This window comes from Pecten maximus, chromosome 7, assembly GCF_902652985.1.
Source record: "Pecten maximus chromosome 7, xPecMax1.1, whole genome shotgun sequence".
NCBI classification, from domain to species: domain Eukaryota; kingdom Metazoa; phylum Mollusca; class Bivalvia; order Pectinida; family Pectinidae; genus Pecten; species Pecten maximus.
In genome coordinates, this window is record NC_047021.1 from 7,147,411 (window position 1) to 7,163,115 (window position 15,705).

The 15,705-nt window shown below is 33.6% G+C and overlaps 1 protein-coding gene across 2 annotated transcripts in view; it reads left to right on the top strand.

Moving 5' to 3' along the window:
• The first annotated feature begins 273 nt into the window (after nt 1-273).
• Nucleotides 274-15,705, top strand: part of LOC117331466 — a 50,560-nt gene continuing 35,128 nt past the window's right edge. For both annotated transcript variants that reach the window (XR_004533556.1, XM_033890194.1), the window contains exons 1-6: nt 274-400; nt 4,492-5,122; nt 5,708-5,796; nt 7,043-7,724; nt 8,918-9,067; nt 9,222-9,375. Coding sequence is in view for 1 of the 2 variants with exons in the window: in XM_033890194.1 (XP_033746085.1) it covers nt 4,512-5,122; nt 5,708-5,796; nt 7,043-7,724; nt 8,918-9,067; nt 9,222-9,375 (1,686 nt within the window). In the remaining variant the exon portion in view is untranslated. The remainder of the gene's footprint in view (nt 401-4,491; nt 5,123-5,707; nt 5,797-7,042; nt 7,725-8,917; nt 9,068-9,221; nt 9,376-15,705) is intronic.

Genomic DNA, 15,705 nt, shown 5'->3' on the forward strand with positions numbered 1-15,705 from the left:
CAGACGCTTAACATAGTCGTCACCGTGATATGAAAACGTTTAAATGACAGCGACAATACACACATGTTTACATTATTATGAGTTATAATAGTGGCACGTTTTCTGGGCTAAAACCACAGTAAGCACCATAGCATTATAACAGCGTAGGTTTTTTTTTGCTGCGATGAAAAAGTAAATAAAGGTAATATAATCAACCATGATATTAGCCAATCAGACGGTGGTGCTTAGTGGTCGTTCTTGTATACGTACTTTCCGGATGTAACATTATATCTGCATATTACATATTATGGTGCAATCATAAACATCTATATATATAGGCCTAGGCATTTCGTCTTGTAAAACATCAGTGAAAACTTGACATCGTGGACGGTACTCTTGTTGGAGATATTCTATACATAGGGTAAGGCTATTTTCCTATTAAATAAAAAAATGAATTCTCGATATCAAAATTTCATTTTTCTAACATAAAAATAGGTGGTATAGCTAGTTTCTTTTCAATATATTTTCTATTTTCTCATCAAGTAAAAACTTTTACAATTTATTCTTTTTACATTTTGGTAAAATTTCATGAAGGAAAAGTATTTTACTTCACTTTTTAAATGATATAAATTTATTTACATCTGAGGAGGGAAATTTTTTTACCTACGGTATTTACTACAAATAAACCCCCGTTATTTTAATTTTTGCAGGACGATCAATTTGAAATAGTATTAAGATGGTAATGATTCACAAGCCCATCCCAACCTTTAATGTGGCATTTTTACAGTAGTGAAGGTGATTGCAGGAGCTTAATTATTTCAGGAAATATATATGGTAACTGATGTAATAGGAGGGAAAATACATGGCCAGACCGAGGTTCGAACCGGGGACCTCCGAACACTAGCTAGCCTAATGCTCTAGCAATTGAACTAACTGGTCGCCGGTGTTCATCCTAGTCCAGGTCTGCTACACTGAGCTCAATGAAATAAAACATAAGGAACTGGAAAATACCACTTATTTCCCTTAGGATGTCCGTCAGATTATAATTAAGATTATAATCAGCCATTTAATTTTTAGAATGTCAGACCTGTGTTAAGTACAGCTTGTAAGAGTTATCCTCCTGGGAGGAGGCATGTTGGGATGAAAAGTGACAGAGCAATGGGATGATATTTATAGAGGAGATAACTCTATTTTACATGATACACAGAAAAAAACACAATAATGTGTTGTATTTTTTTTATTTCCATGGTAAGGTCATGTTTCTATTCTTCTATTATTAACTCACCTGGTCTGCAGTCCATCCATCTCTCCTTCCGTCAATAATTTACTTCTCTTTCATAATCACTGATTGGGATTTTTTTTTGGTAAACAAAATTTGATTGGTAGCATTGGTATAGGGTGGGGATTCAAAATTGTACAAATGATGGTGCTGACCGCTGAGGGGCGGGACAAAAGTGGTCAATTTGGCTAAATTGATATAAACAACTTCCTCTCTGTAACTAAGCAATGGATGTCTATCATATTTGACTGGTAAGCACCCCTATTGGGTAGGGATTCACAACTGTACAAATGATGGCCGGGTCTTACCCTTCCTCCCTTGGGGGCCTGAGGGGCAGGGTCAAAAGAGGTCCATTTGGCAACATTGATATAAATGACTTCTCTGCAACTAAGCAATGTATGACATTTATATTTCAGTGGTAACATCCATAAATGGCTGGGATTTAAGTTTATACAACTGATGGGGCTGACCCCCCAGGGGCCTGAGAGGTGGGGCTAAAAGGGATCAGTTTGCCTATATTGCTATAAACACTTATATTCTCTGGAAGTAAACGATGGATATCACTCATATATGACTAGTAGCATCTTAAGGTGATGGGGATTTGAGAAGCTTCAAAATGTGTGAATGGGAGCAGAGGAGGAGCAGGGCCGAAAGGGAGCTATATTTGGCTATATTATTAAAACAACTTTTTGTATTTTTGAAACTGTTGAGATTTCTACCACATAACCGTATATACATATATAGCATTGCTGGGCACCAAGAGATAAACAGTTTCTTCAAATACAGTTATGTTAAAACAATCCATGTGGGTCTTTGCACACCCCCCAAGGAGTCTGGACTTTGTTTCTGGGTTTTATTTGAAGCAATTGAGATCCCTGCCACATAACTGTATACAGTTGTATAGTATATATAGTTTGACATCAACAAATCAACAAATTGAACATGAACATATTTTGACGTTTGGTCAAATCCAACCAGGTGAGCGATACAGGCCCTCTGGGCCTCTTGACTAATATTTATCATAATATTTCACTGCAAGAATGATTATATAATTTCATTCATGAGGAAAATTAAAGTAGCTAGAGTTCTATCTAAAACCACTAAACATTTACAGAGAAATGTGGCGTTTTTTATCCTTGTTTGGAAATACATATAAGATATTGGTGTTGGTATTGAGCCTGTAGCATGCTGGGGTTACCAAGTTTTTTTCTTCAAATAAATGACTTCCTCTCAATAACAAAGAGGCCCAAAGACCTGATATTTGACCCATAGCATGCTGGGATAAAGGGCTACAAAGTTTGTTCAAACGAATGACCTTGACTTACTTTCAAGGTCACAGTGGTCAAATATTCTGTGAAGTCTTTAAACAGCATCTTCTCAGTAAACCAAAGACTCGGAGACTCAGAGATTTTGGTAACACTAGTGTGCTGGAAGGAAGGGCTACAACCGTGATTGTTTATTGTTCATAAGAAACAACCGTGATTGTTTGTTGTTTATAAGTAACAACCATGATTGTTTGTTGTTTATAAGTAACAACCGTGATTGTTTGTTGTTTATAAGTAACAACCATGATTGTTTGTTGTACATAAGTAACAACCGTTATTGTTTGTTGTCCATAAGTAACAACCATGATTGTTTGTTGTTTATAAGTAACAACCATGATTGTTTGTTGTTTATAAGTAACAACCGTTATTGTTTGTTGTCCATAAGTAACAACCGTGATTGTTTGTTGTCCATAAGTAACAACCATGATTGTTTGTTGTTTATAAGTAATAACCATAAATGTTTGTTGTCCATAAGTAACAACCATAAATGTTTGTTGTCCATAAGTAACGACAGTGATTGTTTGTTGTCCATAAGTAACGCAGTGATTGTTTGTTGTCCATAAGTAACAACCGTTACTGTTTGTTGTCCATAAGTAACAACCGTTATTGTTTGTTGTCCATAAGTAACACAGTGATTGTTTGTTGCCTATAAGTAACGCAGTGATTGTTTGTTGTCCATAAGTAACAACCGTTACTGTTTGTTGTCCATAAGTAACGACAGTGATTGTTTGTTGCCTATAAGTAACAACCATAAATGTTTGTTGTCCATAAGTAACAACCATTACTGTTTGTTGTCCATAAGTAACAACCGTTACTGTTTGTTGTCCATAAGTAACAACCGTTATTGTTTGTTGTCCATAAGTAACGCAGTGATTGTTTGTTGCCTATAAGTAACACAGTGATTGTTTGTTGTCCATAAGTAACAACCGTTACTGTTTGTTGTCCATAAGTAACGACAGTGATTGTTTGTTGCCTATAAGTAACAACCATAAATGTTTGTTGTCCATAAGTAACAACCATAAATGTTTGTTGTCCATAAGTAACGACAGTTATTGTTTGTTGCCTATAAGTAACAACCATAAATGTTTGTTGTCCATAAGTAACGACAGTAATTGTTTGTTGCCTATAAGTAACAACCATAAATGTTTGTTGTCCATAAGTAACAACCATAAATGTTTGTTGTCCATAAGTAACGACAGTGATTGTTTGTTGTCCATAAGTAACAAACATAAATGTTTGTTGTCCATAAGTAACGACAGTGATTGTTTGTTGTCCATAAGTAACACAGTGATTGTTTGTTGTCCATAAGTAACAACCGTTACTGTTTGTTGTCCATAAGTAACAACCATTATTGTTTGTTGTCCATAAGTAACGACAGTGATTGTTTGTTGTCCATAAGTAACAAACATAAATGTTTGTTGTCCATAAGTAACGACAGTGATTGTTTGTTGTCCATAAGTAACGACAGTGATTGTTTGTTGTCCATAAGTAACACAGTGATTGTTTGTTGTCCATAAGTAACAACCGTTACTGTTTGTTGTCCATAAGTAACAACCATTATTGTTTGTTGTCCATAAGTAACGACAGTGATTGTTTGTTGTCCATAAGTAACAAACATAAATGTTTGTTGTCCATAAGTAACGACAGTGATTGTTTGTTGTCCATAAGTAACAACCGTTACTGTTTGTTGTCCATAAGTAACAAACATAAATGTTTGTTGTACATAAGTAACGACAGTGATTGTTTGTTGTCCATAAGTAACAAACATGATTGTTTGTTGTTTAAAGGTAACAACAGTTATTGTTTCTTGTTTATAAGAAACATCAGTGATTGTTACGTTTTTATAGGTAATAGTAGTGATTGTTTGTTGTCTACAAGTAACAACCATGAATGTTTTGTTGTTTCTAGGTAACAACAGTCTTCACAAGATGGTTCTAAGGAAGGGAAAACATGGTGTGACTAGTGGAAGTAGCATCTGTTCTTATTGTAACTCCAGGGACAGAAGATGTTGGGACGGCTTTGTGTTAAAGTTTCTCCTCAATGACAGAGATGGTAATGAGGATGCAGCCATGTTATTAAACCAACACCTGTCTGATGGTGACCTGACTCTGATGAAAAGTGACATGTATTTCTCATGGGGTATTGTGAAATACTCATTAAATAAGCGTAAAAGATGGACACTTCCACAGCAGATAATTGATGTTATTGACAACGGAGATCTGGACAAAGAAAATTACAGACTTGTCATGCATAAGCGTGTCAACCAGTCAAATGTATTGGGATATTCGCGTTATCATTACGACACAATGTCTTACCATGATTCCAAATATGGTGTCCATCACAGTCATCCAAAAAAATCCTTATCTTCGATGTCTGATCTGAAACTAAACTGTCACAGAAAACAACAGAAATCAGAGTTAGCAAAGATTACATCCATGCAGAAATTACGCAAATGCAGAAAGAAACCACACTTTCGAGGAATTCAACGAAAAGCAGTACCCCAACCAAAAGAAAAACCACCAAGAATCAACATCAGAGAGTAAGTAGCAAGGTCATGAAGTGTAGGGTGACAGACTTATTCTGATTATGCTTCACCTGTGTATTTAACAACTTCTGAAAAATGAGTCTATGGGTTTTCAATAAATTTGGCTGGAGGATAAGGCCCAAAGGGGTCAATGTTCACTGCAATTAACATCTCTGACTGAAAGATGTTTTGTAAACAAAAAATCACTCTTGAATTTCATTATTTTAGAATTAAATGTTTCTTATTATTTATTGGGCCCGAATGATAATTTTAAGTCACTGAAGACAAAGTCTATATAGTGACCTATTATAATTGTTTTTTGTCTGTATATCTGTAAGCAGTTTACATTTCCAACTTCTTAATTTCCAGAAACTCCTGTTTCAATGAAATTTCAAACCTTCCATGGCCAAAAAGGACAACCAAAATTGAAAATGATATGATCCAAACCCTGGGGCTGGGCTTGGGCCAAATTGACTGAAATATATTAGAACACAGGTGACTGTTATGGCTCATTGGCCTTTTGTCTTAGTGGACTGGCTATCAAAGAATATATAAATAATAATAACTTGCTTTTATTTGTGAGGTGTTTCATTTGTTTAGGGTTCTAAATGGTGATTTCCATCAGGCACCTGTGCCCGAGGTCCGATATGAGATTGGCTCTCCAATAATGACCTGCAATTATTGTTCACGTAAGTATGTGTGCTGAACAATGTAGATATAGATATTTATGATGTGCGATTCCTGTAGAGCCACTCAGAATATACCATTAAATACAAATATACCATTAAATACAAAGAAAACCAGTAATGAAGTGGTGGGTAATTACTATGGTGAGAATCTTGTGGTGGGTAATTACTATGGTGGGTAATTACTATGGTGAGAATCTTGTGGTGGGTAATTACTATGGTGGGTAATTACAATGGTGAGAATCTTGTGGTGGGTAATTACTATTGTGAGAATCTTGTGGTGGGTAATTACTATGGTGGGTAATTACTATGGTGAGAATCTTGTGGTGGGTAATTACTATGGTGGGTAATTACTATGGTGTGTAATTACTATGGTGGGTAATTACTATGGTGGGTAATTACTATGGTGAGAATCTTGCTCAAATTTCTTGTGTAGATTGGTTCTTAGATGTGCATAAATTCATTTGAAACAGATCCAAAAAACAAGATGGTCAACAGTTGGCAATCTTGGATATTGAGAGTTGAAAGTTGTTATAGGTATGTATTCCTCAATGCATAGCAGCATGGACCTTGCTAAAATTTCACACACTATATATAGGCTCCAAGTGTCCCCAGTTGCGCAAAATAGATGAAGTTATATTTTGTCTGTACAATATGAAAATGCATGAGATCCTTATTAGTTCATCTGGCCAGAAAATCTGGTGATCGATCTTATGGCATGGAGCTGCATCCCACGCCCATAAGGTAAATCTTTTAATGCCTACTTGTCCTGCAATCGGGTAAAGGAGAACCCATGTTGTATTAACAGAGGGTGGGGTTCTCCAAGGCCAGAGAGGCAGGGCCCAATAGGGGAAATATAGAAAATTCTTTATTCAAGTTTTGTCCAAATGTGGAATGATTAGACATCTTTATGGAAGCAGATACAAAAACTGGAACTATTTTTAATATAGCTTATTTGAGAATGTTTTACAATGATCATCGAAGTATCCAAGTGAGCAATACAGGCCCTCTTGACGTCTTGTTAGCAAGAAGGAAGATAAAGAAAGTATACAAAATTTGAAAAATAAGTTTAAAAAGAAATCAATATAAGTAAGGTATACAATTCAAGTGGCCACCAAGATCCCATCTGACCTCATTTAATGACATGTTTTTCTATGTTGTTTTATAAATGTTGAATGGTATTTTGTATCAAGCTTTAGCAAACATCAGTTTTATGTATGACATCAATGGATGCATTACTGTGTTTTAGATCACTATTACAATGAATGGGATAAGATGACACATATCAAAGGCAAGGGATGGTGTGCAAAACCAAACGCTCAGTGGTATTATAAAAACATCACCAGTTCAGACCAAAAGTTGTACCAGAAAGGTTACATTGATGATGAGGAACTGTCCTGTTTTGAGAAGGAGGATTTAGACTGCCTCGACGAGGAGGCAAGTCAGTACCTCTATGCTGATCCTGTCCAAATAACATTAGCAGACTTTTGTCGAACACCTAGCAAAAGACAAGAACAAACTGTCACTCCGTGTAGTCATGGCAACACAACTCCTAACACAGCTTCAAAGCACACATCTAGAGCATACTTTGGGAAAAATAAAGTTATCTATGTTGAACTTCCAAGCAATGGATCAGAAGAGGAGGAAATGAAGGAGGAGGAGGTGGAAGAGGTGGAGGATTCTGGTAAATTGGTGGTGATGACAACTGCTGCTTGGGACAAGGCAGACTTTGACAGTGACTGTTATCATTGTGTCATTCAGAAGGGCAGTATTGAGAGGTACAGATTGACACATCCTGGGGACTTCCATCTTGGAAATTGTGCTCCTCCTATGATGATGGTTACTCTTACAGCAGTGGCATCTCAGGGAAACTTGGTTCTTTGGCAACAGTCTGAATGGTCGCCAGTCTCAAGTCAAGATCCAGAATATTGGTAAAATAACACAAATATAATTTAGTAATCATGAAATGAATTACTGTACAAAGAATATTACTGAAGTATAGAAAGGCTGGAGTATATCATCTTTGTTAACTGTGATCATCACTGTATGTAAAGTATAGAAAGGTTGGAGTATATCATCTTTGTTAACTGTATTTAAAGTAGAGAAAGGTTGGAGTATATCATCTTTGTTAACTGTGATCATCACTGTATGTAAAGTAGAGAAAGGTTGGAGTATATCATCTTTGTTAACTGTGATCATCACTGTATGTAAAGTATAGAAAGGTTGGAGTATATCATCTTTGTTAACTGTATTTAAAGTAGAGAAAGGTTGGAGTATATTATCTTTGTTAACTGTGATCATCACTGTATTTAAAGTAGAGAAAGGTTGGAGTATATTATCTTTGTTAACTGTGATCATCACTGTATTTAAAGTAGAGAAAGGTTGGAGTATATCATCTTTGTTAACTGTATTTAGGGTAGAGAAAGGTTTGAGTATATCATCTTTGTTAACTGTGATCATCACTGTATGTAAAGTATAGAAAGGCTGGAGTATATCATCTTTGTTAACTGTATTTAAAGTAGAGAAAGGTTGGAGTATATCATCTTTGTTAACTGTATTGAAAGTAGAGAAAGGTTGGAGTATATCATCTTTGTTAACTGTATTTAAAGTAGAGAAAGGTTGGAGTATATCATCTTTGTTAACTGTATTTAAAGTAGAGAAAGGTTGGAGTATATCATCTTTGTTAACTGTGATCATCACTGTATGTAAAGTAGAGAAAGGTTGGAGTATATCATCTTTGTTAACTGTGATCATCACTGTATGTAAAGTAGAGAAAGGTTGGAGTATATCATCTTTGTTAACTGTATTTAAAGTAGAGAAAGGTTGGAGTATATCATCTTTGTTAACTGTGATCATCACTGTATGTAAAGTATAGAAAGGCTGGAGTATATCATCTTTGTTAACTGTATTGAAAGTAGAGAAAGGTTGGAGTATATCATCTTTGTTAACTGTATTTAAAGTAGAGAAAGGTTGGAGTATATCATCTTTGTTAACTGTATTTAAAGTAGAGAAATGTTGGAGTATATCATCTTTGTTAACTGTGATCATCACTGTATTAAAGGCTACTAAATCTAATAGAATATGAAGACATACATAATTGTAGACCTTCACATTTTTTATAAAGGGTCAAAGTTCAAAGTCAGTCAGAACGGGTGAATATGAAGTTACTGTCCATGTCACTACAGAACGGTCTTCAGAGAGACAGAGTTTATACCATCCAGGAGATGATTATATTTGTTGAAACTCTACTCAATCAATCTACACAACATCAAAGGTCAGTTTAATGATATTTATGTCATGTGATATACACAGCCGTACACCACAGGATATGTAGATACCTTCTGCTATTCATATCCGCAATGAAATTCAATTACTATATGAAGGATTCCTAAAGGACATCATTATGCATGATTTTATTGCATTTCTAGCTGTGTCCAAGACAGAAAAAATGACAACATGCATACTGGTCAGCTAGCTGCCACTCTATGTGGGTCAGTCGTAGAGTTAAGGACAGTGGATGAGGCTTATAAAACATTGGTCAGTACAGAAGACACAAAGACAGACACTGTGACTCCAGACATGGTGAGGATGCATTTTATGACATATATGTTGAGGAATCGTACTGGGAATAATTCTTAGTGTAGATCGTATATAGTCTGTACTGGGTATCATTTATAGTGTAGATCATATACAGTCTGTACTGGGAATCATTTATAGTGTAGATCGTATATAGTCTGTACTAGGAATCATTTATAGTGTAGATCGTATTAGTCTGTCCTGGGAATCATTTATTGTGTAGATCGTATATAGTCTGTACTGGGAATCTTTGATAGTGTAGATTATATATAGTCTGTACTGGGAATCATTTATAGTGTAGGTCGTATATAGTCTGTACTGGGAATCATTTATAGTGTAGATCATATATAGTCTGTACTGGGAATCATTTATAGTGTAGATCGTATACAGTCTGTACTGGGAATCATTTATAGTGTAGATCTATATAGTCTATACTAGGTATCATTTATAGTGTAGATCGTATACAGTCTGTACTGGGAATCATTTATAGTGTAGATTGTATATAGTCTGAACTTGGAATCATTTATAGTGTAGATCATATATAGTCTGTACTGGGAATCATTTATAGTGTAGATCATATATAGTCTGTACTGGGAATCATTTATAGTGTAGATCGTATATAGTCTGTACTGGGAATCATTTATAGTGTAGATTGTATATAGTCTGAACTTGGAATCATTTATAGTGTAGATCATATATAGTCTGTACTAGGAATAATTCATAGTGTAGATCATATATAGTCTGTACTGGGAATCATTTATAGTGTAGATTATATATAGTCTGTACTAGGAATCATTTATAGTGTAGATCGTATATAGTCTGTACTAGGAATCATTTATAGTGTAGACCATATATAGTCTATACTGGGAATCATTTATAGGGTAGATCGTATATAGTCTGTACTAGGAATCATTTATAGTGTAGATCGTATATAGTCTGTACTAGGAATCATTTATAGTGTAGATCGTATATAGTCTGTACTAGGAATCATTTATAGTGTAGATCATATATAGTCTGTACTGGGAATCATTTATAGTGTAGATTATATATAGTCTGTACTAGGAATCATTTATAGTGTAGATCGTATATAGTCTGTACTAGGAATCATTTATAGTGTAGATCGTATATAGTCTGTTCTAGGAATCATTTATAGTGTAGATCGTATATATAGTCTATACTGGGTATCATTTATAGTGTAGATCGTATATATAGTCTGTACTAGGAATCATTTATAGTGTAGATCATATGTAGTCTGTACTAGGAATCATTTATAGTGTAGATCGTATATAGTCTGTACTAGGAATCATTTATAGTGTAGATCATATATAGTCTGTACTGGGAATCATTTATAGTGTAGATCGTATATAGTCTATACTGGGAATCATTTAGTGTAGATCATATATAGTCTGTACTATGAATCATTTATAGTGTAGATCGTATATAGTCTGTACTGGGAATCATTTATAGTGTAGATTGTATATAGTCTATACTGGGAATCATTTAGTGTAGATCATATATAGTCTGTACTAGGAATCATTTATAGTGTAGATCGTATATAGTCTGTACTGGGAATCATTTATAATGTGGATCGTATATAGTCTGTACTGGGAATCATTTATAGTGTAGATCATATATATAGTCTATACTGGGTATCATTTATAGTGTAGATCGTATATATAGTCTGTACTAGGAATAATTCATAGTGTAGATCGTATATAGTCTGTACTAGGAATCATTTATAGTGTAGATCATATATAGTCTGTACTGGGAATCATTTATAGTGTAGATCGTATATAGTCTATACTGGGAATCATTTAGTGTAGATCATATATAGTCTGTACTAGGAATCATTTATAGGGTAGATCGTATATAGTCTATACTGGGAATCATTTAGTGTAGATCATATATAGTCTATACTGGGTATCATTTATAGTGTAGATCGTATATAGTCTGTACTAGGAATCATTTATAGTGTAGATCGTATATAGTCTATACTAGGAATCATTTATAGTGTAGATCGTATATAGTCTGTACTAGTAATCACTTATAGTGTAGGTCGTATATAGTCTGTACTAGGAATCATTTATAGTGTAGATCGTATATAGTCTGTACTAGGAATCATTTATAGTGTAGATTATATATAGTCTGTACTGGGTATAATTCATAGTGTAGATCGTATATAGTCTATACTGGGAATCATTTAGTGTAGATCATATATAGTCTGTACTGGGAATCATTTATAGTGTAGATCGTATATAGTCTGTACTAGGAATCATTTATAGTGTAGATCGTATATAGTCTATACTAGGAATCATTTATAGTGTAGGTCGTATATAGTCTATACTGGGTATCATTTATAGTGTAGATCGTATATAGTCTGTACTAGGAATCATTTATAGTGTAGATCGTATATAGTCTGTACTAGGAATCATTTATAGTGTAGATCATATATAGTCTGTACTGGGAATCATTTATAGTGTAGATTATATATAGTCTGTATAGGGTAGATCATATATAGTCTATACTGGGTATCATTTATAGTGTAGATCGTATATAGTCTATACTGGGAATCATTTATAGTGTAGATCGTATATAGTCTGTACTAGGAATCATTTATAGTGTAGATCGTATATAGTCTGTACTAGGAATCATTTATAGTGTAGATCGTATATAGTCTGTATAGGGTAGATCATATATAGTCTGTACTGGGAATCATTTATAGGGTAGATTATATATAGTCTGTACTGGGAATCATTTATACTGTAGATCATATATAGTCTGTACTGGGAATCATTAATAGGGTAGATCATATGTAGTCTATACTAGGAATCATTTATAGTGTAGATCGTATATAGTCTGTACTAGGAATCATTTATTGTGTAGAACATATACAGTCTGTACTGGGAATCATTTAGTGTAGATCATATATAGTCTGTACTAGGAATCATTTATAGTGTAGGTCGTATATAGTCTATACTGGGTATCATTTATAGTGTAGATCGTATATATAGTCTATACTGGGAATCATTTATAGTGTAGATCGTATATAGTCTGTTCTAGGAATCATTTATAGTGTAGGTCGTATATAGTCTGTACTGGGAATCATTTATAGTGTAGATCGTATATAGTCTATACTAGGAATCATTTATAGGGTAGATCGTATATAGTCTGTACTGGGAATCATTTATAGTGTAGATCGTATGTAGTCTATACTGGGAATCATTTAGTGTAGATCGTATATAGTCTGTACTAGGAATCATTTATAGTGTAGATCATATATAGTCTGTACTGGGAATCATTCATAGTGTAGATCATATATAGTCTGTACTAGGAATCATTTATAGTGTAGATCATATAGAGTCTGTTCTGGGTATCATTTATAGTGTAGATCGTATATAGTCTGTACTGGGTATCATTTATAGTGTAGATCATATATAGTCTGTGCTGGGAATCATTTAGTGTAGATCATATATAGTCTGTACTAGGAATCATTTATAGTGTAGATTATATATAGTCTGTACTGGGAATCTTTTATAGTGTAGATCATATATAGTCTGTACTAGGAATCATTTATAGTGTAGATCATATATAGTCTGTACTAGGAATCATTTATAGTGTAGATTATATATAGTCTGTACTGGGAATCTTTTATTGTGTAGATCATATATAGTCTACTGGGAATCATTTATAGTGTAGATCATATATAGTCTGTACTGGGTATCATTTATAGTGTAGATTATATATAGTCTGTTCTAGGAATCATTTATAGTGTAGATTATATATAGTCTGTACTAGGAATCATTTATAGTGTAGATCGTATGTAGTCTGTACTGGGTATCATTTATAGTGTAGATCGTATATATAGTCTGTACTAGGAATCATTTATAGTGTAGATCATATGTAGTCTGTACTAGGAATCATTTATAGTGTAGATCGTATATAGTCTGTACTAGGAATCATTTATAGTGTAGATCATATATAGTCTGTACTGGGAATCATTTATAGTGTAGATCGTATATAGTCTATACTGGGAATCATTTAGTGTAGATCATATATAGTCTGTACTAGGAATCATTTATATTATAGATCGTATATAGTCTGTACTGGGAATCATTTATAGTGTAGATTGTATATAGTCTATACTGGGAATCATTTAGTGTAGATCATATATAGTCTGTACTAGGAATCATTTATAGTGTAGATCGTATATAGTCTGTACTGGGAATCATTTATAGTGTGGATCGTATATAGTCTGTACTGGGAATCATTTATAGTGTAGATCATATATATAGTCTATACTGGGTATCATTTATAGTGTAGATCGTATATATAGTCTGTACTAGGAATAATTCATAGTGTAGATCGTATATAGTCTGTACTAGGAATCATTTATAGTGTAGATCATATATAGTCTGTACTGGGAATCATTTATAGTGTAGATCGTATATAGTCTATACTGGGAATCATTTAGTGTAGATCATATATAGTCTGTACTAGGAATCATTTATAGGGTAGATCGTATAGAGTCTATACTGGGAATCATTTAGTGTAGATCATATATAGTCTATACTGGGTATCATTTATAGTGTAGATCGTATATAGTCTGTACTAGGAATCATTTATAGTGTAGATCGTATATAGTCTATACTAGGAATCATTTATAGTGTAGATCGTATATAGTCTGTACTAGTAATCATTTATAGTGTAGATCGTATATAGTCTGTACTAGGAATCATTTATAGTGTAGATTATATATAGTCTGTACTGGGTATAATTCATAGTGTAGATCGTATATAGTCTATACTGGGAATCATTTAGTGTAGATCATATATAGTCTGTACTGGGAATCATTTATAGTGTAGATCGTATATAGTCTGTACTAGGAATCATTTATAGTGTAGATCGTATATAGTCTATACTAGGAATCATTTATAGTGTAGGTCGTATATAGTCTATACTGGGTATCATTTATAGTGTAGATCGTATATAGTCTGTACTAGGAATCATTTATAGTGTCGTATATAGTCTATACTAGGAATCATTTATAGTGTAGATCGTATATAGTCTGTACTAGTAATCATTTATAGTGTAGATCGTATATAGTCTGTACTAGGAATCATTTATAGTGTAGATTATATATAGTCTGTACTGGGTATAATTCATAGTGTAGATCGTATATAGTCTATACTGGGAATCATTTAGTGTAGATCATATATAGTCTGTACTGGGAATCATTTATAGTGTAGATCGTATATAGTCTGTACTAGGAATCATTTATAGTGTAGATCGTATATAGTCTATACTAGGAATCATTTATAGTGTAGGTCGTATATAGTCTATACTGGGTATCATTTATAGTGTAGATCGTATATAGTCTGTACTAGGAATCATTTATAGTGTAGATCGTATATAGTCTGTACTAGGAATCATTTATAGTGTAGATCATATATAGTCTGTACTGGGAATCATTTATAGTGTAGATCGTATGTAGTCTATACTGGGAATCATTTAGTGTAGATCGTATATAGTCTGTACTAGGAATCATTTATAGTGTAGATCATATATAGTCTGTACTGGGAATCATTCATAGTGTAGATCATATATAGTCTGTACTAGGAATCATTTATAGTGTAGATCATATAGAGTCTGTTCTGGGTATCATTTATAGTGTAGATCGTATATAGTCTGTACTGGGTATCATTTATAGTGTAGATCATATATAGTCTGTGCTGGGAATCATTTAGTGTAGATCATATATAGTCTGTACTAGGAATCATTTATAGTGTAGATCGTATATAGTCTGTACTGGGAATCATTTATAGTGTAGATTGTATATAGTCTATACTGGGAATCATTTAGTGTAGATCATATATAGTCTGTACTAGGAATCATTTATAGTGTAGATCGTATATAGTCTGTACTGGGAATCATTTATAGTGTAGATCATATATATAGTCTATACTGGGTATCATTTATAGTGTAGATCGTATATATAGTCTGTACTAGGAATAATTCATAGTGTAGATCGTATATAGTCTGTACTAGGAATCATTTATAGTGTAGATCATATATAGTCTGTACTGGGAATCATTTATAGTGTAGATCGTATATAGTCTATACTGGGAATCATTTAGTGTAGATCATATATAGTCTGTACTAGGAATCATTTATAGGGTAGATCGTATAGAGTCTATACTGGGAATCATTTAGTGTAGATCATATATAGTCTATACTGGGTATCATTTATAGTGTAGATCGTATATAGTCTGTACTAGGAATCATTTATAGTGTAGATCGTATATAGTCTATACTAGGAATCATTTATAGTGTAGATCG